The 24877-nt window shown below is 34.3% G+C and overlaps 2 protein-coding genes across 2 annotated transcripts in view; one reads left to right on the plus strand and one right to left on the minus strand.

Moving 5' to 3' along the window:
• IFT74 (intraflagellar transport 74) overlaps positions 1 to 24877 on the plus strand; it is a 70428-nt gene that overhangs the window by 493 nt on the left and 45058 nt on the right. The window contains exons 2-8 of the mRNA XM_014786007.2: positions 3247 to 3381; positions 7169 to 7304; positions 9128 to 9176; positions 10681 to 10779; positions 10945 to 11005; positions 13155 to 13214; positions 14695 to 14756. Coding sequence (XP_014641493.1) covers positions 3262 to 3381; positions 7169 to 7304; positions 9128 to 9176; positions 10681 to 10779; positions 10945 to 11005; positions 13155 to 13214; positions 14695 to 14756 — 587 coding nt within the window. The 5' untranslated portion in view covers positions 3247 to 3261. The remainder of the gene's footprint in view (positions 1 to 3246; positions 3382 to 7168; positions 7305 to 9127; positions 9177 to 10680; positions 10780 to 10944; positions 11006 to 13154; positions 13215 to 14694; positions 14757 to 24877) is intronic.
• LRRC19 (leucine rich repeat containing 19) lies at positions 18582 to 23232 on the minus strand. Its single transcript, XM_014786009.2, has 4 exons — positions 23119 to 23232; positions 21576 to 22089; positions 19692 to 19880; positions 18582 to 18910 (listed from the first exon to the last, which is right to left on the minus strand). The coding sequence occupies exons 1-4, from the start codon at positions 23197 to 23199 to the stop codon at positions 18582 to 18584; spliced, it is 1113 nt and encodes a 370-aa protein (XP_014641495.1). The 5' UTR covers positions 23200 to 23232.

Genomic DNA, 24877 nt, shown 5'->3' on the forward strand with positions numbered 1-24877 from the left:
GCTCTCCACTTCTTCGTATATATTAAAATGGCTGGTTTACGGAGGATAATGATAGTAATAATAATTAGGAGCCAATATTTTATGTGTGGTATCCGTCATCTTCACAACAGCTCTGCAAGGTGGAGCTCCGTGCCACTTTTTTTTTTTTTTTGTGAGGAAGATCAGCCCTGAGCTAACATCCATGCTAATCCTCCTCTTTGTGCTGAGGAAGACCGGCTCTGAGCTAACATCTATTGCCAATCCTCCTCTTTTTTTCCCCTTTTTCTCCCCAAAGCCCCAGTAGATAGTTGTATGTCATAGTTGCACATCCTCCTAGTTGCTGTATGTGGGACGTGGCCTCAGCATGGCTGGAGAAGCGGTGCGTCGGTGCGCGCCCGGGATCCGAACCCCGGACCTCTAGTAGCCGAGCGGTTGCACTTAACCGCTAAGCCACAGGGCCGGCCCCTGGGTGCCACTTCTGTTTTACAGATGAGGAAACACATCCAGAGGGGATGATTTGGCTGGTGACTGTCAGAGCTGAGGTTTGTTTCCCTGGTCTCTCTGGGCTGCCTCTCTGCGTGAATAGCCGCAGAGCTAGTGTGAATATTTGAGTGAATAACCCAGGAGTTAGTGGCGTGTTTGTCACCAGTGCCCCTCCCTTTTATTTTACCCCCGGGACTGAGGTAATGCTAAGCTTTCTCTATGATAGTAAAGCAGTGGCAAAGAACATCAGGCGGAAATCCTGTATCTTGTACGTTTTCTTCAAGTTCTCGGGAAAGCTAGAGTAACGTTGACTACTTCCCGAGGTTTATTGTATTAGCTTTCTTTGGAAGAATCCGTTTTGATCGTAGACCTTGTCTGCCTTTCAGCAAGTCATTTCACGAAACTCCCTTTTCCGTTTGAAATAACGATAATAGTAATAATTCTGTTGCTTCGTCTGCAGAGTTCAAAATGGCAAGGGAATAGAATCACAGAGCTAGTCAGAATGGGAGGATTGTGAGTGTGGTGTGGACACATCCAGTGTGAAGTGATCATGGGATAGCTGAATAGAAATGTCCCATAAATGTTGGAAATCCAGAATTGGTGCCCAGTTTCAAGGACAGAACTGGAGACACTGCTTTATGTGTCATCAGCATAGTTGGAGTTACAAGAAAAGGATGAAAGATTATAGAGAGAAGGGAAGCAATCTAAGACTGATCATGAGTCATGCCAAGGAAAACCAGAGAAGTACTGGTCATGAAGTATAGAAACTGAGAAGCCATTTTAGTTTAAGAAATGATTTGTTTCGTTTGTAACAATTTAGTAAACTTTTGTAATGGGCAGTGCCTTTATGTGGGAGGAAATTCAGAAGGCTTAAAAGAGAACAGCAAGTTTGCCTGGCACTGAGGTAGATGCTGGGGATGTGATGATGGATGAGATCCAGCTCTTGCCCTCAAGGGAGAGAAATACTGAAGCAGATCTTTGCAGTTGGTATGATGGGCACTGGGAGAGAGAGATGCCCCGGATGCATAGTAGCGTATAGGACAGGCCTGTAAACTCAAATTGAGGAAGGTGGGGGTGGTTATGGACTGGTGGTGGAAGCATTCCTGGGGAGCATAACAGGCAAGATGTGTGCTAGGCAAGGGGACAAGTTAGGAGGCCAGTACAATAATCCACTTGAGTCCCTGAGGCCCTGAACAGTGTTATAGGAATAGAGAGGAAGGTACATGTTAAAGACTTAGGAGTAAAATCAGTAGGACTATGTGATTAGCTATGGGAAATGAGAGGGAGGGAGAAATCAAGGACTAAGTTTCTGACTTGTGTGACTAAGAGATGGTACCAAGAGGGAGAGCAAATTTGCAGAAGATGACAATGAGTTTACATTTACTTATATTTATTTTGAAATATCTATGGGACATCCAAGTGGAAATGTCAAGTAATTATTTGAATATAAACACCTCAGACCCAGTGTGAGAGGTCAGGGCTGGAGATACGGAGTTGTGAGTCATCTGCTTATTAATTGTTAAAACCCTGAGTGTCGTTGAGTGGCTGAAGAAGAGCTTAAAGAGCAAAAAGAAAAATAGACTATGGATTGTATCTTGAGGAATTATTAGCAGGTAGAATAGATGAAGGAGAGTGAAAAAGTAGTTTGGTGTGGAGAAGGAAAGGCGTCCTTGAAGCTGCCCTCGCCAAAGTAAATGGCTTCTTGGATGGGGGTTCCAGTGGACATGTCAGTGTTCATCTTACTTGAATTCCCAGCAGTAAATGGCGTGGCTGACCATTCCTGCCTTCTCTTGGCATCTCTGACACATACTCCTGGTTTTTCTGTTTGCTTTCTGAGCCTTCATTTTCAGTCTGTTTTGCTAGTTTCTCTTCTTTTGTGTAATCTGTATTTAGTGACATTCCTCAGGCCAGAGTCCTGGGCACTCTTTTTCTCTGTATTCTGTCTCGATCAGTATCTTTAAAACTCTTTTGAACGTGAGCCATGATAGGACATTACAGACAAGTACCCATATATGTGTAAATTTCTATAAATATAACTGAAATAAAAATTTAATGAAACAATGCCATTCCTATGTGCAGTGAACTCTCTTATATTTTCTATTGTATTTCATGTTTAAAATTTCATATTGGTCATAACCTACCAAATTGTTTTCACAACCCACTAATGGACCATGACCCAGAATTTCCAAAAAATGCTAAGGACATTGTTTTTTTAAGGACTTGGAAGAATAATGTTTTCAAAGTGACGTTGGGGAGCAAGGAGAGTGCCGTGCACTCCTTTGCTTTGGAATTGTGGGATAGGAAGCTAAAACAACAGCCTTCACTACTGAAAGTGTTTTCTGGGGAAGCCTGGATTCTGTTAAGGCGAAGAGTAAAAGGAAGTATTTGATAACAGGATTGAGAATATAAGCAAGTTAATCATGGACCAGAAAGCACAGAAAAAGGATTGGGAGAGAAGAAAGATGTTGGATATGTCAGGAGAGAGAAAACTAGAGTATGAGGTGAGAGCACTGCAGAGACAGATAACTAGAGGGGCTTGCATTGATAAGGTAATAGGGAAATGAGGAAGGCGTGTTGTAATAGATGATTTCATGGTTCTAAATGGAACAGTAATGTCAAATTTGAACAAAATTAAAGCAGGCTTAGCTTTGTAGTGGTATCTGGAATGGCAATTTGCAAGAAAAGTCATTATAGATTAAATGTTTGAACGAAAGGTTTGTGGGTCACTAGTGTTGCTATAGAAGATAACAAAGGAGAATTGAACTATTCTTTGTTTCCAAACAGTGGTTAAAGTGAACGATGGCCAGTAATCACAAACCTTCAGCAGCTCGCCCTGTTTCACGAGGTGGAATCGGGTTGACAGGAAGGCCTCCTTCTGGAATACGACCCCCATCAGGAAACAGTCGAGTGGCAACTGGAGTAAGTTTAAAACAAATCTATTGAATTCTTGTGCATGTATACTGGTAGAAGTTGGAAAGCTTGTCTATAACAAGAGATTATTCTTTCTTTATTCTGTAAGCATACTATTATATATGTTTGTTTTTTGGAAAACATTTAGAAGTATAAGTGTGGGAGAATGTCTGAAAGACACTGTTGAGAGAAGATGCCTGCTCATGCTGATATTCAAATTTATTTTAAAGCTACAATAATTCAAGTGATATAGTGTATTGGTGTCAGAATCTATTAAAATGGAATAGACCAGAAACAGAATCGGACATGTGTAAGAATTGAATTAGTGATTAAGGTGGCATTTCAAATTAGTTGGAAAAGTATGGAATATTCTATAGTGCATTCAAATAACTGGTAAACCATTTGTTTAAAAAAAAAAAAAAATTGATCCCGCCCTCACACAGAATTCTAGATATTTTAGAAACTTTATATTTAAAAAAATGAAACCATAAGTGTACTAGAAGAAAATATAGGCAAGTATTTCGTATAAATTTGGTGTGGGCTAGGCCTTTGTAAAAATGACAGAAACACTGAATCCTGAAAAGGAAAGTATTTTTTTTTCTTTTTTTTTTGTGAGGAAGATCGGCCCTGAGCTAACATCTGCCAGTCCTCCTCTTTTTGCTGAGGAAGACTGGCCCTGGGCTAACATCCATGCCCATCTTCCTCCACTGTATGGGACGCCACCACAGCATGGCTTGCCAAGCGGTGCGTTGGTGCGCGCCTGGGATCCGAGCCGGCGAATCCTGGGCCGCTGCAGCGGAGTGCGCGCACTTAACCGCTTGTGCCACCAGGCCAGCCCCAAAAAGGAAAGTATTTTTATATTTATGTATTTGAATTTACAAATATTGGAAACACCGTTAAAAAGTTAAAAGAAAAATGGCAAACTGGTAAAAAATATTTGTAACGTGTATGTTATACATAGAGTTCAGAATCTTAAAATGAAGAAGCAAACCTTACTAATTTGTAAGAGCTCTTTATATGTTAAGGCTATAAACCCTATGTCCAATCAAAATTCCATGAGATTTCTGTTTGAGGAAGTGGGGGGAATACCATTATAAAAGTATTCTAAAATTCATCTAGAACCATAAAAAAGCAAAAATAAAAAGTACAATACTCTCATATAAAAATATATCATAAATAATAAGTAAAATTATTGTGTGTTCTGGTTGCCACAGCATCCTAGAAACAAACTCTAGTAAATATTAAGAGCTTAATGTAAGATAGAGTGTCATAAATCAGTAAATCAATAAGAGAAACACACCACAATAGAAAATATTGGATAAACTTTATAAACTGATAATGCTTGGGGCCGGCCCCGTGGCTTAGCCGTTAAGTGTGTGCGCCCCACTGATGGCGGCCCGGGTTCGGATCCGGGGTGCACACCAACGCACCTCTTCTCCGGCTATGCTGAGGCCGCGTCCCACATACAGCAACTAGAAGGATGTGCAGCTACGACATAAAACTGTCTACTGGGGCTTTGGAGGAATAAATAAATAAATAAATAATTAAAAAAAAATAAACTGATAATTCTAAGCTGAATAATATCCTATAGAGATAATTATTACGTTTTCATTATAATTATAATAGTGAAAATTTGAAAACCTAGATGACCTTATAACATGTGAATCTTAAATTATGATATGTCTGTCCCTATAATAGGCTATTAGGTAACCATTAAAAATTATTTTCAAAGAATATTTGAGGAAATAATGCATCTTTATAATACAATGTTAAGTGAAAAAAAGCAGCGTGGTGTCAATTTAACATAAAAATTTACATTTATATGTACATAGAAATGAATACACCAAAATATTTACAGTAATTTCTCAGATACAACAGACGGTGTTGACTGCTTTGTAAGGTGCATATGAGGTACTCAAGCTCAGACAGTAGGCCAGCTGAAAACTAGAGAGAGTGCTGGGTCCTGTGTTTAATTCATAAGAAGAGCAGCAATTTTGGGAGGGAATAATTTTGTTAAAGTCAGATTTTCTTAACATTTTTAGATTTTTCTAGAGTTTCAGGTAATATCGTCAACATCATCATCAACTTATACTGAAATGATTTTTCTAAAGTCTTCATATATGTGATACTGAACTAAGGTATCTTCTTCTATTATTCTAGTAAGAATTTGTGCCTGTTAAATATTTGTAAAGGGAATCTGACATTTATTGGCCACCTACTATTTTCCAGGTGCTTTACCTATTTCATGTTTGCATTTTTTAAAATAGTAACGCTTATTGTAAAACATACAAACAAAGGAGAAGTGTCAGAGTTCCCTCCTTCTACCCCAGGTACAACTATTGTCAACAGTGTGACATGTATCGTTCTAGACTTTTTTCTGTCCGTTTACGAACACTAACACACATGCATATATAATTGTATGGTTTTAGTATTTTCCAAAATGAGGATAATACTATATACATTCTTGTCCTTTACTTTCAATAATATATTGTAAATATATTTCCATGTGAATACATACCTACTTCATTCTTTTTAATGTGTGAAGTTTTAATTTATACTTTGATCTGGTAAATTAAAAAAATTAACATAGTTATTTGAGTAGCTGTCATAATTAGGCTTGCATAGAGCCAAACAGGTAAACAGAAGGTTTACCCAGGGAGAGATTTAGTATTCTGTCCCAAAGATCACTCAGGATAATCCTGAACTCATTTCATTTGAATTGGTAGTTGACAGTGTTCCTGTGTCCAATGTGTTCTCTGGAATGTGTTACTGTTGCTGGCCCCCATACTCAAAATAATTACCAAGTAATTCTCAGAATCACTTAAGAACTGTGTTAGCTAGTAGGATTAGAGGCTTCCAGCTAACAGAATGAAAAACAATCAAAATGAAAGATAATGGTTGTATCCAACCGCTATCTAAAATTTCTACTATACGTTTAATCTACTATTTTACTCTTTGGCCGGGGCAGGGGGAAGGGGGGGAGGAAAGGAAGATAAACAAAAGAAGGATATCTTGGAACAATTTCAGGTTGTCTTTTATACCTTTGCATGCCTGTACATACTACGTATATGAACTGACAAGAAAGGAGTCTTTTGTCCTTTGCTCAGGATGTACAGTGTTGTATTGGATTTTGCAGACCTGAAGTAGAGAATCATGTAGAGGAATAGTATGAATGCTTGCTGAATGATGTAAGCTCTTTAATAGTTACGTGGCTAGCTAGTAATGGAATTATAGCTAGTTTTCTTGCAAAATGAAAATTTAGTTTTTTCTGGTTTTAAAGGTAATATATACTTAATGTAATAATGCTGAAAACACCAAATTATATATATAAAGGACAAAATAAAAATGAACTATAATATCATTATATAGAGATAACTATTATTACAGATTTTTTATATAATCCTCCAGACTTTTTGTTTCATAAAAAAGGAATTATAAATACTGTTTTGTAAATTTTTTTTATATACTACAGCTTACTTAAAACCATTTCCTATGGTTAAATAAGGACAAATATGTGGACATTTAGCTCGTTTCCAGTTTTGGGATATTATAAATAATGTCTACACTTAGAATTTTAAATTTTAAAGAAGTGTATTATTTAATATTCTTAGACTTGTAAATGTTAAGGAATTTTATTTAATAATATTTCATATTTCAGACATGTAAAAATATAAGGAATATTTTATAAATTATATAGAATTTTAATTTTTTTTTAATATTCTCTTTGCAGTCTAACAATAGTAGAGGTACAGTGTTTTTCTACTTTACTAAAACTGAAATCTTGTTTGTCATTTAGATGCCACCTGGAACAGCAAGACCAGGCTCTCGTGGTGGTCCCATAGGGACAGGAGGAGTTCTCTCTTCTCAAATCAAAGTTGCCGACCGTCCTGTAACACAACAAGGTTTGAGTGGAATGAAAACTGGGGTGAAAGGTATCTATTTTAAGAAGATGAGTATATTTTGTATAAGAAGTATTACAGTAGCATATTACTAAATCACAATTATGAGTGAAAGAGATTGTTTTACTTAATTCTTATTCCTTGATGCACAAAATTGTTGTGAGGGTTAAATAAGAGCATGAATGTAAAAATACATTGTGAACTAGAGGGTTAAATACATGTATGAGCTATTTTGATCTTTATTTTTCTGAACATGGAGTTTTGCTCTAACTTGAAGAAATTTGAAATAATTTGAATAAAAGCTCAGGAATGAAAACTAGATTTCTAGTAGTATATAGAAATATTCTGAAATACTTTCTCATTGTTTCGGTGTCAAATGACAATAAGATATTTGTGTATTTATAAGAAGTGAGTCAAGAAGTGTTACTTTTCCTAATAATTCATGCTCCACTTTAATGCTTAAGTAAGGAAATGAGGCTAACACATAGATTTATACTACATCTCTCATTATGCCTCTCTGTATGTGTTTAGAAAGGCATAATATACTATATGTTATGATTCAAAAAATTGGTCTGTGATATATATATAAATCAAAGCATGGTGAACTGTTTTATAGTTAGTTTTTTGTTTTCTGTATTTGTGACAAATGACTTAGGGATGAAGATATTCCACTGGTTCAAAATTAATTATTAGATATCATACTACCTTTTATAATACAGTATGTCATGCCTTTCAGGAGACTTAAATTTTCTTACTTGTATTATAATACCACTTAGCTCACTAAATGTTAAAAACCAATTGATTATTTAGAAATGCTTGCTTAATAATTATCAACACTGAAAAAAATGAGTCAAAATTATATAGTTGTTTAGTCTTTAAAAATATATTCATAGAAATGTTTATGTGTTTTACTTAATAAAAAACGTTAAGGGTAGAAACATATTGAAATTCTATAGAAAATTCACCAAATATTTATGCTGTATTAATTTCCCCTCAAAACAGAAATATCATTTAAGATAGTCGTTTTCTACCAATATACTTCAAAGCCATACATGAAAGAATTCTGATAGTTACCACTGTGCACTGCTATCTGCTGTGACTTTTGTTCTTACCTACTCTAGTGCTCCATTTCCCATTCTAATAAGACATTCTCTCCCTCTTCTCAGCATAGACCTCACAGTCAATACTCCTTAGCCTTACCTCTCTTACCTAGCAGGCACTTCATCTCTCTCAAGGTTAGGGACATTTAAACTAGGAATACTTTCTTAGTCCTATTGAAGTCTAAGATCGTTTTTCTGAAAAAGTCTCCAAGACAAATTATGAAAAATTATAATCTCTTGCTTGCATTGAGAAGTTCATAATCTAAATCTGCACTGTCCATTATGATAGTCAATAGCTACATGTAGCTATTTAAATTTAAATTAGTTAAAATAAAAATTCACTTTCCCAGTAGCACCAGCTACCTTTCAAGTACTTAATAATCGCATGTAGCTACTTTATTGGGCAGTGCTGATAGAGAATATTTCCGTTGTTGCAGAAAGTTCTCTTGGATAGCCCTGTTCTAGACTCCCTTAGACTCACTTTCCATGCAGTCAACCTGACCTGTAGAGTCTACTGTCTTAACAGCTCCACCTCTAGTCCCATCTTTGTGGTCTTACTTCAAGCTTCCATTATGTCATGATGTTAAGATATTAGATCTCTTTTCCATTTCAATGATGTTTCTTGATTATTAGATTTATTGGGGCATTCATGAGGATTATCAGAGAATTGTGGAGTGTAATTCTGGTTGTGCTTTGGATTTGCTATTTTGGTGGCATTTTCAAACTGAACACTAATACTTCAAAAATTTTTTTTAGGTCCCCAGAGGCAAATATTAGACAAGTCTTATTATCTTGGGCTTCTTCGGTATGTTAAATAAATACGTTGTTTGCTATGCATGATCATGAAGTTTTAACTATGGTATTTATTAAAATGATTAAGTGTCTGTTGATTTCTAAGAATTATTTTGTATTCTTACATAATTTCTGGGTAATTTGGCTGTATTAAAAATAGATGTGATAATATAATTAGGCTATTTTAAATTTTATGTATTAGCATGAATGTGAGCTATATATTTCAAGTTCACTATTTTTCATCTAATGATAAGAATAATCTTTTATGCTTCTTTCAATAATTATTCTGAAATATATTATTCATACCATTGAAATGTCACTAGTTACATCTAATAAGAAAGGGAAAATGTGTATACTTATTTATGATATATTAATTAATGCAGAGCTTTACATAAGTATGTATGCTACAAATGTGGCCTAATTTTAATTCATAAGCTTTGTTACGTGTCTCTAAATATGCAGCTCTAAATTAGGAACTTTTTTCTCATTACCTACCTACCTTTTTCTCTGCTTAGATGTTCTACTGTCCTATCTCCATTTTCCCATTTTGCTTTATTTTTTTCTTGGCTCATCTGTATCTTTTTCTCTTACTTCCATTCCGTTTAATCCATCCTTCTTTCATGTCCTAAAAATCTCTGTTTTCTTTCTTAGTCCTTCTTGATTCTTTTGTTTCTCAATTACCTGGATCCTTTTGATTCTCCAACTCCTAGAAGACAATAAAGAGAAGTGTAGGTTTTCGGCATCTGTCCTCAAAGCTAACATAGGAAGACAGATAGTGAGGCCATCAGTCGTATAGCGTCTCTTGATATCCAGCTACTTTTTAATCAAAGGAAGGAAAGGAAATAGAGCTATTTCTCATCATTGTATTGCCTCTCTTCTCAAGGATTTGTGCTTCTCCATGAAAATAATAGTTCTAGCTATTTGTGTAATTATTTGACTCCAGAGTAGTTCTCATCTAGTGGCAATTTTGCCCCCCCTCCCCCCGCCGGGAACATTTGGCAATTTTTAGACACATTTTTGGTTGTCACAGCTGGTGTTGGGGGGATGTACTACTGGCTTCCTGATAAGGAATACTGTTAAACATCCTACAATGTGCATGAAGCCACCACCACCCCCTCACCCCCCCACCAAAGTATCATTCAATGACCTAAAATGTCAATAGTGCCACTCTTGAGAAACCCTGCCCTAGAGGGTAGCAGGAGATATGAGGGTGACAATTAGTCGTCTACTTCTGTCTATAGATTGTACCAGTTTGACTAGGTTTCCATTCTGGTCCTATTTCATCTTTCTCAATGATTATAGAGAAATCATAGAGAAATCTATGTCAGTTTCTTATCAGTTGGGATACCTCATTCTTAATCAAATAAGCCATGTAAATTGTTTTTCTTTTTTTAGTGAAATTTTACAAAACTATTTATGTTACTGTTACACATTTATGAAAAGTTTGTTTTGTTTGACTAAGAAGACTCTTTTCTGAATTAGAAGTATTGCTGACTGTCTTATTTCTTTTCATTTAGAAGTAAAATAAGTGAACTTACAACAGAAATTAATAAACTTCAAAAAGAAATAGAAATGTACAACCAAGAGAATTCAGTATATTTGTCATATGAAAAGAGGTGAGTAATTTTGCAGTTAAAATGTGCAAGATTTTTTTTATTGTGAGTAACATTTAGTGTAATATGCTTCAGGAGTTTAATACTGAATTTGTAGTTATACATAATGTTTGTAATGTTCGTCTGTTTATTTATGTATTTATGAATGTATTTATTTTATATTTGCAGAGCTGAGACTTTAGCTGTTGAAATCAAAGAGTTTCAAGGACAACTAGCAGACTACAACATGGTATTTGCTCTTTTCTGAGAGAATTCCCTTTGAATATTTTCATTGCTTTTTACCACTTTAAAAATATATTATTTTAAATACAAAATAATACATGAATATGTAGTTATTGTGAAAGATTGAAACCATAGAAATGTAGAGATTAAAGTGTCCCTTTGCTTTCTCCCTCATTTCCTTCCCTAAAATACTTTGGCCTAACAGATTGATATGTATTCTTCCAGTCTTTTTAAGAAAAATACATTTACTTACAAATAACAGAAACACACTCATGTTTTTTTTCCCTTACAAGGTTAAAATAATTTTAAAAGTAGTCAAAATATATTGAGTACTAACAACATCATTGCTTTAAAAAAACACTTTACCTTTCTATGGAGGGTTGTGATCATGAAATTTTAAAAATTTAATTATTTAGTATGAAGACTACTTCCATCCATATATTTCATTCAAAATACAGTGTTTGCCTTTTGTCAAAATAGTATGTAGCATAAACATAGTTCCACTAAGGATGCTTCCTAATGTGGACTTTCAGAAGAAATAATCCCTTGGCAAGGTTAATAACTGCCCCAATCTTTGGGGTGATCTTGGCCCCATTAAAATTTCTAGTGTCAACCTTTTCTCCTTTCTAACTCCATGGGTGCTTTAGGCAGTAATAGTGTCTGGACTTAATGAAAGAGAAAGACTTATCTCATTTCTCCTATTAAAAAATAGTGTTACGCAAAGTAAGAAACATTCTACCATAATGGTTAAGTAAATTATGATGTACCTACTTGGTATTGTTATATTGTACTTACAAACAAAATTTTTCTGATTATAGTATATTGTAATTCTCATATGTGTTGGTCTATATAATCCATAATGAACATTTTGTAGGGCCTAATAGTCAGTGCAATTTTTTTTAGTAAATGATGTCCTATACTAAATATGAGAAAAATAGTTTTTTATAAAATGTGAAATGACATTAGATGAAAGGGATTTTTAGTTGTGCTGGAATGCCTTAGGTAAATTATTTAGTATAAAAATATTAATAATGTGTAAAATATGCTGCTTATAGGTTTAACACCTGATACAGAGAAAGCACTTAGTCAGGTATCTAACATATAGTAAAATCTCAATAAATGTTGGGTCTTATTAGTACCTGTTATTCATATCACAAGTGAAAATGTGATTTATGCTAATATACGTTACATTACCAAAGCTTAGTCTTTTAGAATCAGTTACACCCAAATAGTTTGCTTTCAGTAGCCTTCCTGTTCAGATTCTGGCTCCACAACTTGCTAAATTTCCTTATCTACAAAATGTGCACAATAATGTCTACTTTTTAGAGTAATTGTCAAAATTAAGTGAAGTAGTATGCGTAACAGACTCAGAACAGTGTTTGGCACAAGGTAAATGTTAACTATTGCTATCATTGCCTAACTTTTTGAAGTAGGCTTGCTAGCGTTCTGTTTGTGCCTTAACCTGTTTTTTTCTTTTTTTAAATTTCTAAAAGTTGAAGAAAATCATTTTACTTTTTTTTTTTTTTTCTGAGTAAGATTCACCCAGAGCTAACATCTGTTGCCAATCTTCCTCTTTTTGCTTGAGGAAGAGTCGCCCTGAGCTAACATCATTGCCAGTCTTCCTGTTTTGTATGTGGGTCGCTGCCACAGCATGGCCACCAATGAGTGGTGTAGGTCCGTGCCTGGGAACTGAACCCGGGCTGCCAAAGCAGAGCGCACCAAACTTAACTACTACACCACAGGGCTGGCCCCTCATTTTATATTTTCACTGGTGTAAATTTGTAAATCTATTTTACACCCTTCTCTGAAAAAAAAAAAAGAGAGAATGAGATCTTCCCCAAACGTTTGTCCTCTCTAGACCCTTCTTTATAAGCTCAGAAATCTTTTCAGAGCAGGCAAAGCTCTTCAAAGTACAGTCTGCAGGAAAAGTCGTTTATTACTAGTCACTTTTGCACCCAAAAAGTGTAGTTTATTGATTGGCCAAATGCATAGTATATGCTTACTCGGGTAGCTCAATATTTGTTTTTATCTTAGAAAATAAAATACTTGGAAGTATTCATACTTAAATAACTACTCATTATTTGTAAGATTAAATATATTATGAATTATAGAGAAAATTTATAAAGACTAATAGAATGTATTTTGTTTGTTTTTAGTTGGTGGATAAACTTAATACCAATACTGAAATGGAAGAAGTAATGAATGATTACCACATGGTAAGAACATTTATAAATATAAGCGATAGATCTGCATAGATCATATCCTCCAAAACAAAGCATTTGTATCTAGAAATAGTTTGATAAAACCTTATGGACCTTAGAGCTAGGTATTACTCTAATCCTAAATACCACTATTATAGTTGAGTTCCCTTAGTTGCTCTTTTTAAATTCCTTCATGTTGATTGGATCTCCCAAGTGGATGCTTTCGTGTCTTTCTACAAGGCTGTGTTTGAACTGGTCTCGCACTTGGCATTAGTTAGGGAGTCCTATCTACATTTCCTTGTATATAAACTAGTTTGCAGTACTTCTGGTTTAATATTTGCACAAATGGAACTGAGTACTCAATGGAGATACTATGGCACCTTTACTGAGTTTTATAAGAAAGGGAGAAAAACGAATAGATATCATATGATACCAGACATAATACTACTTTTGATTGATAACTGAGAATTTGTGTTCAGCGTTCTTAGATTATTTGGTAGAAAACATTAAATTGATAGTACCTAGCTTATTTTGATTATAAACATTTGGAAGAAAATAACATACAATTTAGAACTTATATAGCTTATAATTTATTTACACAATCAAAGACTATTATATATAACATAGAATTTATAAAATGACTCTTTTCTAACTTGGGGTTCTAAAAGCATAATTTAGTGAAATGATTCTTAGCTTTAGAACACAAGAGAATTCCCAATTAAAAACTGTATTTTTTTTTTTTTTTTTTTTGTGAGGAGATCAGCCCTGTGCTAACATCCGCCAATCCTCCTATTTTTTTTTTTTTTTTTTGCTGAGGAAGACGGCCCTGGGCTAACATCTGTGCCCATCTTCCTCCACTTTATATGGGACGCCGCCACAGCATGGCTTGCCAAGCAGTGCGTCGGTGCGCGCCCGGGATCTGAACCAGCGAACCCCGGGCCACCGCAGCAGAGCCCATGCACCCAACCGCTTGCGCCACCGGGCCGGCCCCAAAAACTGTATTTTTAATGCCAAATGTAAAAAGGAAAACTTCTTCATGTGTTTTGTCAGTTATTTGGGATAGGTTCCAATTCTAGGCTGAATTTGCACAGGTAGAGTCAACTAGGAGTACTCAGGTAAAGTGCTGAATGATTTAAGAATAAAACTTGTACTGGGTCTAAATTCAACATATTACTAATCAACTATTGAACACCCAAAAAATTCTTGAAATTCTGTCTACATAAATTAAGTTTACATTGGATTATTTGACAGATCACTGAAGAACAATGAATATTTTTGGTGTGAGACTACAATACCTGTGAAAAAAGACTGTTTCTTTGTATCTGGTGTTGTGGTTTGTTAAATGAAACAAATACGGTATTTTTTTTAAACTTTGCATGTGGCATGAGTATTATTATAATAATCTCTCAGTTCATAACCAAAATAACCTTTAAAGAAATAGTTTGGTTTAATGGTAATTTTTTATCACTAACTTCTGTGTTAACTCTTTATTCAGCTTAAAGCTCAAAATGATCGAGAAACCCAAAGTATGGATATCATATTTACTGAAAGACAAGCGTAAGTACATCCATTTAGAAATCGAACAGATTTATAAATGAACTGTATTAGGTAGTTTAACTTTTGAGTCATTTATTTTTTTACAGATTTTCTTGTTTTTCCTTTTGCATTTTTTTATTTAAAAAAGTTGAATATTTGCCATATGAATTTTATTGTTTATACATCTGTTATCTTCATTTTCCATTAAGTACCCAAATCCTGTACAAATAAAATTACTGCATAGATTAGATAAATAAAATTTCTACTTCTAGGAGTTAAAAATATAAGATGAGTAAGGACATCTTCATCTCTACCACTTATAATTTTAACCTGGCTTTTTAACCAGCTTAAATTATGAGACTTAAGCCCCAGTCTAATAAAGGCACATTATTAGTCAGTGGGCTATTTACATTATTCAATTATCAATTGAAAATAATTAATTGATAATAATCTATGATGTAGATTATATCTGCATCTTTATATATAACTTGGTTAAAGACCAAATACCAAGTAACTTTGACGTCGGTAATAAGGTAACTATGGTAGTGACAGAAAGGCCTACAAAGATATTAAGTAGGTTTGATGTAGTTGTCTTAATCTGTTCCGGTTGCTGTAACAAAATACCGTGGACTGGGTATCTTATAAACAACATATTATTCAGGGCAAATCTTCCTCAGGAAGAAAAAAAATTATAAATACTAGAAGTCTCTTCCCTTTTACAGAGAAAATTCTATATTCATGGTGACCAAGCTCTTACTTGAAAACTTTCCTTGTGTTGTTGTACTGGTTTTAAACTATTTAGCAAATATTTATCATTTCCTTTATATAAAATATTCTCTTAGGTACTTAAAGAATAAGAAATAATAAGCTATAGCCCTTTGAAGACATTGTAGAGTTTAGAACATTTAGGTCCTCATTTATTTCATCGTTTATCTACAAAGTTATACAATACCCAGGTCAGATTTGTAAATATTATATCTATATATTTTTTAGATATTTCATCCAAAAAGATAACTCACAGATTATAAGTTTAAGAATGTCATAAGTTTTTAGGTCTATTTGGTTCATTTGATTAAGGGAAAAGTTTTTAAAATATGGTAGTTTGTCCTGAAAAAGTCAGCGGTTTCAAAACTTAATATCCGTGGTTTGTAACTGAGGCTGAGTAAAATAGGTTCTCCTGACCGTTTTAAGCAGAAGTTTACTTTTATATGCGGCAAGAGGATAGATTTATTTCATATGTTTATCAGATGGCAAATCTCAATAACGCAAGGATCTGCCTTGACTCTACACATTCAAAGGGAGCAGGAAATGCCATACCTTGAGAAGGCAGGTGTAAAATACTTATGTTTTCATTCTCTTCTCTTTTAATACCACCATTTAGTGTGGTATGACTTTCTGGTTTATTATGGAACACCTATTCATAAGTTGATTATAGTATACAGCCTCGATAGATTTCTGCATCAGTACTTAGACACTTGGCTTTAATTCAGTTTCACATGCCTGCTTGAACTAATGGTTCTCCTTCAGTTCTGATGTCTACACTTTTCTAGTTTGGTATTAGGCAAAATCAGATATCCTTTAAAAACATATGTGCTTATAATTTTAACCCATTCATTTTTCTTTGTTTAGTCAAATGTTTATTGAATACCCGATATTCAATTATAAAGGGATCTTGAATATGACAGATTAGATAGTCTTTGTTCATTCATAATCATATTTCATTTTACTACATTTCTCAAATATTAATATTTGCCTCTTAAATTAGGAAATGATATTTTGGGAAAGTGATAGATTATTTAGAAAAAGGTGCCTCGTGTTTCTATAATTATCTCATTCTTATCATTGAGATTTAATAAAGTATAATTGATATTATCTATTAGGAAATAATACACATAAAACATTTATATCCTTTATTGAAAACATGTTCCTATAAACACAAGCCAATATGCATTATAAATGAGTCAGTGCTGTTTCATAGGATGTATCATTCTAAACAGTTTTTATTTTCCTCAGAAGACATTTGAACTGAATTTAGTATTGATGTAACCTTTAAAATGACTATTCTGCAAAATATAACGTACGTCTACATTATTTTTAGTCTCTTTTTTCTAAGAAACTACCAAGTACATACACATTTTAAAAACATTACTATAGAGAAATCTGAACATACACAAAAATAAAATAGTGCATTATACTACCGTTTACTCTTCTCTCAGCTCTATCAGCTCATATCCAAGCCTGCTCCATCCACACCTCTAGCTACTGTTCCCTTCCCTGGGTTATGATGAAGAAAATCCAAAACATCTTATTAGTTCATCCGTAAATATATTTCAGTGTTTTAGAGATATTCTTTTCTCTAAAAAATATAGATAAATACACTTAACTTCCCCACATATGCAAGGTAAAAAGGATAGATTTTGTTACAGTTTTTAATGCCACTGTTTGCATTAAGTTGTTAAAATTATGGTCACAGCCAATTGATTTTAAGGAATTGGCAAATCACTTTAGACTCTTCCTATAATAGTCTCGAGGCCAGTGTTTTCCAAACTGTTCTTTGGACCATTATTATGCTATGAGCTCTTAGCAGGCATACCTCAAAGAAAGACTTTTGGTGTCAAGTAAGTTTGGAGAGTCCTTTTTTTTTTTTTTTTTTTTAAGATTTTATTTATTTATTTTTCCCCCCAAAGCCCCAGTAGATAGTTGTGTGTCATAGCTGCACATCCCTCTAGTTGCTGTATGTGGGACGCGGCCTCAGCATGGCCGGAGAAGCAGCGCGCCGGTGCGAGCCCGGGATCTGAACCCGGGTCGCCAGCAGTGGAGCGCGCTCACTTAACCACTAAGCCACGGGGCCGGCCCTGGAGAGTTCTTAATACTTTGCGCTTGCTTTCTGCAGAGCAGAAAGCAGTTTAGCTTAGTAAAGTCTTGGGTAAGTCCTTTAGTAAAGAATTTTGTTTCGCTTCGTGTAAACCCAGTATTTCCTATAGTAGTTCTATGGTAATTTGACCATATACCTTTTTTCCCCCCTGTAAATACTTCTGAATGCCTCTCTGGAAATTAATGGTCTGGAAAACAATTTGGGAAACATTGCTCTATCTACAGGCTCCCAAATAGCTGTCCATGAACCAACTGAACATTCCTCAGTCCCAGCACAGACTCATTTGAATAAAATCTCCCCGAGAGAGGCAGAAATAAATATTTTTTAAAACAAGATTCATAGATAATTATGATACCCACTTTGAAAGCCACCATACTATTCAGTTGTGACTATCATGCATTATGGTGATGGTCTATCTTTATAACCAGAATCAATAGTAACTTAATTAGGAATTGTCCCTGAACATTTTGCCTGTGCTTTAAATTGCTACTAAATTTTCAGGAAATTTATTGTGCTAATTCAGGAAGCATTTAAAAAAATATTTTCCAATTCCATGAGTATAAAATCAATCTTAGTGTGTTAGTTTAAGCTATCTCTGTTTCTCGCTTTGACTCATGATATAAATCCAAAGCCTTTATTTCTTTACTGATTCCAATCAGTAAAACTTTAATATAATTTAATATGTATTACATCAAATATCTGGGCTAATTTGAGAATCAGTTTGTTTTAATTAATGAATAATTAGGCCTTTTCCTTACTAGTATGTATGGTGTCCTGAGAATAGTAATGCTAGTATTGTAGCTGTTAGCTATCAAGGAGTGTCAGTTACTGTATTTGGACCTACAGTTAATAAGTTGCAATTAATATGAAGGTCTACTAGCTGTAGTTTGGTATGTCACACATCAAAGTCTCCATACCTAAACTGTGAGTGAACTGATGACATTTTTTAAGGAATCAAACATTGAAAGAAATTAGTTTTCTTCACATAATTCATGAGTGTCTATATATTTGTCTTCAATAAACCCATCATCATCTACTGCAAATGAATGTAGTTGTTCAAATATTACTGAATAGTCTTCGGAGTTTGTATCTGGTATCTGTGAAAGAGAACTTGGATTTCCAGTAAAACCATCTTCGTGGGTTTCTGCTTCATGCTCTTCCAGGCGATGATGATTGTAACTAAGCAGAATATTATACCATATTGGGCATTTGATAGCAGCAAAAATGAGTAGTGAAGTCATCAGTGCAGTGAATACAACACCGACAAGAAAAACCCAGCTTTTTCCAACAGGTTCACGTTCTTAAATGGAGTAATGAGAGAGAGGAGATATTTTGTTAAATTGAGAAAAATAAAATAATCATAATTACATGTCTTATTAGCTCCCCAATATTGGCATTAGAAATAAACATATATTATAATTTTCTTTAAGCAAAAGTTACTAAAACTACAATAAATAAAGATATTTGATAGTGTGGTTAAAAAATACTTTTTAAAAAATAACTACCTGTCTTTGCAGGTATTGTTTATTCATTCACCTAGGAACATTATTGATTTATACCTGTTAAAAATCATGACTTAACTAGTTAAAACTAAGGCTCACATGGGGGCCAGCCTCATGGCATAGCAGTTAAGTATGTGTGCTCTGCTTCGGCGGCCTGGGGTTCGCAGGTTCACATCCTGGGTGTGGACCTGCGCACTGTTTATCAAGCCGTGCTGTGGCGGCATCCCACGTACAAAATAGAGGAAAGTTGGCACAGATGTTAGCTCAGGGCTAACCTTCCTCAGCAAAAAGAGGAGGATTGGCAATGGATGTTAGCTCAGAGCCGGTCTTCCTCACACACAAAAAAACAAAAACAAAAATCTAAGGCTCAGAGAAGTTAAATAGTTTGTATAATGGCATTTGGCTGGTAACTAGCAGAGCCTGGTTTAGAAATCCAGTATTTTGTAAACCTTTTCTCGAGATGAAGACTTGTTCTTTTACATTGTTTCTAGAATTTTAAAATGCAGAAAAATAATAACTACCTCAATTTATTTAGTATGCTACCTTCAGCAATATTTATATTCAAAACCAGTATGTTACCTGAATTTTTTGTTAAGTTGTTCAAAGAGCAATTAAATGTTGAATTGCTAATGGACTGAAAGTGAATATAAAGATTTTCAGTTACAAGTGAAGGAAATTTTGTGTAGCATTCAGCCTCGTGAGGTACTGTTTTGATACTGTAGCACTTCAGGATATCTGGGTAGTTGCACATGGTGATGTTCTCGTTATCTAGTAAATCAGAGAGAATAAATTAGATTTATTATGGAAAATAAGATTATTACAGTTAATAAGTTATTATGGTTAACATTTTATAATTATTTTTATGTAGAATTATTATTATTTTTTTTTTTTTAAAGATTTTATTTATTTATTTTTTCCCCCCAAAGCCCCAGTAGATAGTTGTATGTCATAGCTGCACATCCTTCTAGTTGCTGTATGTGGGACTCGGCCTCAGGATGGACGGAGAAGTGGTGCCTCGGTGCACGCCCGGGATCCGAACCCGGGCCACCACCATCAGAGCGCGCGCACTTAACCACCAAGCCACGGGGCCGGCCCTAGAATTATTTGTTTATTTATTTAAACTGAAAAAAAACAACAACAAACAGTTCATCTATTTCTCCCACCCCCAGTACCCTGCCCCTTGCAACCACTAATCTGTTCTCTGTATCTATGAGCTTGGTTTTTTTTTGTTGTTGTTTTTTAGATTCTGTGTATAAAAGAGATCATTCAGTATTTGTCTTTCTCTGTCTTATTTCACTTAGTATAATGCCCTTGAGATTCATCCATGTTGTCGCAAATGGCAAGATTCATTCTTTTTTAAGGCTGAATAATATTCTATTGGTTATATATATCACAATTTCTTTATCCATTCATTCATCAGTGGACACTTAGGTTGTTTCCATATCTTGGCTATTGTAAACAATGCTGCAGTGAACATAGTGTGCATGTTATCTCTTTGAATTAGTGTTTTCGTTTTCTTTGGATAAATACCCCAAAGTAGAATTGCTGGATCATATGGTAGTTCTATTTTTGATTTTTTGAGGAACCTCCGTACTGTTTTCCATAGTGGCTGCACCAATTTACATTCCCCTAGCAGTGCACAAGTGTTCCCTTTTCTCCACATTTTTGACATATCTATCTGTCATTATTAAAGGTATTATAAGAAAGAAACTCTTATATTTGCCTAGCAACACAATGAGGGAAAGATGCACATTCCTGTTTATTAAGTTATTTTATAAGTATAGTTTAAGTGCAGTATCTGTTTATTATTTAGTTTGTGTTAGTAAAGATGTTATGATTAAGACTGTGGTAAAAATTTGGATCTCAGGTAGAGCATGGTTTGCAATTAAGAAAGTAGGGCACCTGTTTTCACTTACTCTCTGGCAGGATATCCTAAGAAAAGGAAGTGCTTAAAAAATTTGTCTTTATGTATTGAAACTGCAAACTTTTTTTTCTTTTTTTTTTAATTAATTTTATTTATTTATTTTCCCCCAAAGCCCCAGTAGATAGTTGTATGTCATAGCTGCACATCCTTCTAGTTGCTGTATGTGGGACGCGGCCTCAGCATGGCCTGAGAAGCGGTGCGTCGGTGCGCGCCCGGAATCTGAACCCAGGCCGCCAGCAGCAGAGCGCGCGCACTTAACCGCTAAGCCACGAGGCCGGCCCTGAAACTGCAAACTTAATACATAAAGTAACAGTATCATCTCGCATATACAGAATATTTAAATTTATTTTCTTTTTTTTTCTGGAGAGGCAGAGGGAGAGCCTCTATTCAACAATTACTTCTCAGTGTTTCTTCCTATTTCCCTTAAATAGGAATAGTTTCCTTTTCTTTAAAACATGAAATGAGAGACTTTTCTGGAGTAGAACAACCAAAAGTCAATCACATTTTGGTTTTGATTAATTTAAATTAAGATAGCTTACCCAGTGTCACATTTGAGGTGTTCAACCAGTTCTGCAAATTCAATAGACTGCAAGAGCAATTCCATGGATTTCCATATAAAATTATTAATTCCAGATGAAACAGTTGTGGTACATCAAAATAGCTTAGTGAATTGCCTTGCAGATTCAGAAGTGTCAGGTTTTTTAGAGGCACAAATACATCAGGATTCAGTTGTAATATTTTGTTTTGGCAGAGATATAACTGTTTTAGTTTATTTAAGCCTATAAATGCATCCTGTTGAATTATGTGGATGGAGTTTCTACAGATATTTAAAATTTCTAGATTGGAGAGGTTACTAAAACTATTATTATGTAAGATAACAACATTGTTCTCAATCAAATAGAGCTCAGTAAGTAAAAAATAAGTCTGTAGCATCCTTGTGTCTGTAACATTCAGAGTAATTTGGTTATAACTGAGATCAAGTATAGTAACATCTTTATTGATATCCGCTGGAATCAAAGAATAATTCTTTTCAGTGAAATTGCATTTGACTTCCTAAAAAAGAAAAATATTAGAAATACATTAATCAGGAAAAATATTAACAGTTTCCCAAATGTTCATATCTAGGCAATTAGACATTAGAAGGAAATAGTTTTAGAAAAAAATCTACTATCTAATCTTCTGGTGTTATAGTGTGAAAAAGGTAAAGCAGATACTTTTCTTTCATTATTGGGATGAAATACTGAAGATTAAGGAAATTCTGATACATATAATTGAGGAAGGAGATTCTAGTTTGTCATTCAGGTATCTCCTAACTGTTATTATATGATCCTCACAGAAAGAAAGAATATTGATATGTTCACATTTATATATGTGGAAACACATGGTAAGTAATAATTCTAACTTATTTAGTATTTCAATGTGCAAGATTGACATATAATGAAGAAATTATTTTAAAATATGTAATTTTTAAAAATCAGCAAAGCTACCAACACTACACCTAGGACTATTAAATAATTAAGAAATAATACTCAATGTATAATTCCATAGGGTTAACAGCTCAAAGTTTGGTGTTTTAAAAGAAAATATTTATCTTATAACAGAAATTGAGCTATGTATTGAATTTAAAAAGCTAGGCAACATGAAGAAGTGCTTTCCTTTTATGGATATAGATGCAAAGAAATAGTTCTTGTTTTGACTGTTTTTGCAGTTGAAATGTCCTGCCAATAATACTAATACAACAACAAAAATTTTCCTCATAAATATGTGATTTACAAAAAAGTTTCCTACATTTTAAAGTGTGGTTTTTGTCTTGAAACTAATCTCTGGTTTTATAGTGAAAATTTACAGATTTCTCCTTTAGTTAACTTTTAAAGAACTCAGTTTAAAAAAAGGAGGACTGCTTTTGTTGAATTAGAATCTGGCTTGGCGATCACAGATTTTGAATATACACAGCTAAGTAAAGAATTAGTTTTGATAGCTTGTATTTTTTTTGCTTTCTTTTATTGCCTTGGGATATTTTACTAAATGTATACAAAGTGGACCCTTGAAAATATTTTCACTACCTTGATTGTAAAAACTTACTGTTTTAGAAGTTTGGCTTTCATCTGATAATAATAGCACAGAGAGGGGCCATAACAAGATCATGGTGCGCGTGGTTTTCATTTTGCAGACCTGATAGAAAAGAGAGTATTTTCATCTCAATGAGAGACTAGAACTTTTGAGATTATTGAGGACATTTTGATTTATTTTTTTCTCCTTTTATGTCTATTTTTTCATAAAATATGTAAAATGTGAAACAAGTACATATCCCCTTCACCTTCCCTGTGCTCTGACTCTAATGTGAACAAACTGAAAAGCTCCTATGGAGGATGAAAGACAACATTTTTAGGGTGTCTCATTAGTTCCTAGATCTATTGAAAGGAACTTTAAAACAATTGAAGTGGTTGTACATTTTTAATATATGTGCACAAAAGAAAGTCCAGAAGGATATATATTTATGTATCTATACATGTTTAAGTATATGCTTATATTGCTGCTTCTTGATTTTTCAATTTTAGGCGTTATCTGTTGGTATTATCCGTTGACTTACAACTGTGGGAGATGAGAGTTTTCAGCTCTGCTTCAAACACTCTCTACCTTCATCTCCAGCTCATCAAATATATACTTCTCATCTCTTCATTCTCTAAACATAGTTACTTGTAATTTTGGTTAGATGAGTATTCAGTGTTTATACTTCACAAATGTGTAAATGCTGTCTATGAATGAGCCGTGTAACAGGATTACTTTTCTGTTCCTGCACACTTTTTTTCTCCAAATTAATTTACTGTTTTTTCACGTGCTTAGTTTTTTTTTCATGAATTTATATCCAAAATCTCCCCTAGCAAATCTCTCAATAGTTTCTGCATATTAGATATTTAACCTTTAGTCCACTTGAAGAAGTCTCTCACAGAGCTTGCTGCCCTGCTCTAATCCAGATGAGCTGATCACTAGGCCCTCTACAGAGCTGTTGACTTCCACACTCCCTCCACTCTCACGTAGAGATTCCCATTTGCATTTGTGACAGGATTCCTGTTTTCTAGAATGTCCCGTCTTCGATTACTGCCTTTTTTTGATGGAGCTTCCTGCAATAGCTTCCTGAGAAGGTCCATAGAAGGAAAATTTTTTAGGCTTTGAAAGATAATTTGGCTAGAAATAGAATTCTAAGTAGAAAATAATTTTCCCTCAACATATTGATGACATTGCCCCATTGTCTTTGGGTTTCTAGAATTACTGTTAAGAACTATGATGTTGTGCCATTCTAATACTTTATCCTTTTGTGTAACTTGCCTCTTCTTAACCCCTAAAGCTTTCAAAATCAATATTCTGGAATTTTATGATCTTTTTTGAGAGTCTGTTTTCATTCATGAAACTGGGTACTTGGTGGGTGCTTTCAATCTGGAAGCTATGTCTCTCACTTCTGGGAAATTTTCTGAATGATTTCATTGACGATATTGATAATTTTCATACTCTTTTTTTTTTTTTTATCTCACTTCTCTTTCTAGAATACTTTAATTGGGTGTTAGATCTCCTGGAATGATTTCCTAATTTTTTATCCTTAGTCTCCTACATTTCATGTCTGTGTGTTTTTGCTCTGCTTTCTGGGAAATAGTCTCAATTTTATCTTCAAACTCTTCCATTGAAGTTTTCTTTTTTCTGTCATCTTTTCAATTCTAAGGGCTCTTTTCTCTGAAAATTTTCTTTAATGGTATACTGTGGCATGAATGTATTATCTTTTCTCGTTATCTCCTGTTGTATCTTTTGTTGTTTTCTTTTTCCTTGAAGAGCCTCTGTGTCCTCAGGT

The sequence above is a fragment of the Ceratotherium simum genome, chromosome 20 (assembly GCF_057802395.1).
Source record: "Ceratotherium simum simum isolate JZ-2026a chromosome 20, ASM5780239v1, whole genome shotgun sequence".
NCBI lineage: Eukaryota > Metazoa > Chordata > Mammalia > Perissodactyla > Rhinocerotidae > Ceratotherium > Ceratotherium simum.

Bases quoted from the DNA above. Each gene is read 5' to 3' on its own strand.
- LRRC19 (XM_014786009.2), bottom strand. From the start codon at position 23,199: ATGAAAACCACGCGCACCATGATCTTGTTATGGCCCCTCTCTGTGCTA. The intron at 19,881-21,575 runs GTAAGCTATCTT...CTGATTTACTAG, and splicing joins CACCTCAAATGTGACACTGG to ATAACGAGAACATCACCATG. The intron at 18,911-19,691 runs GTAACATACTGG...ACTCCATTTAAG, and splicing joins CAACTTAACAAAAAATTCAG to AACGTGAACCTGTTGGAAAA.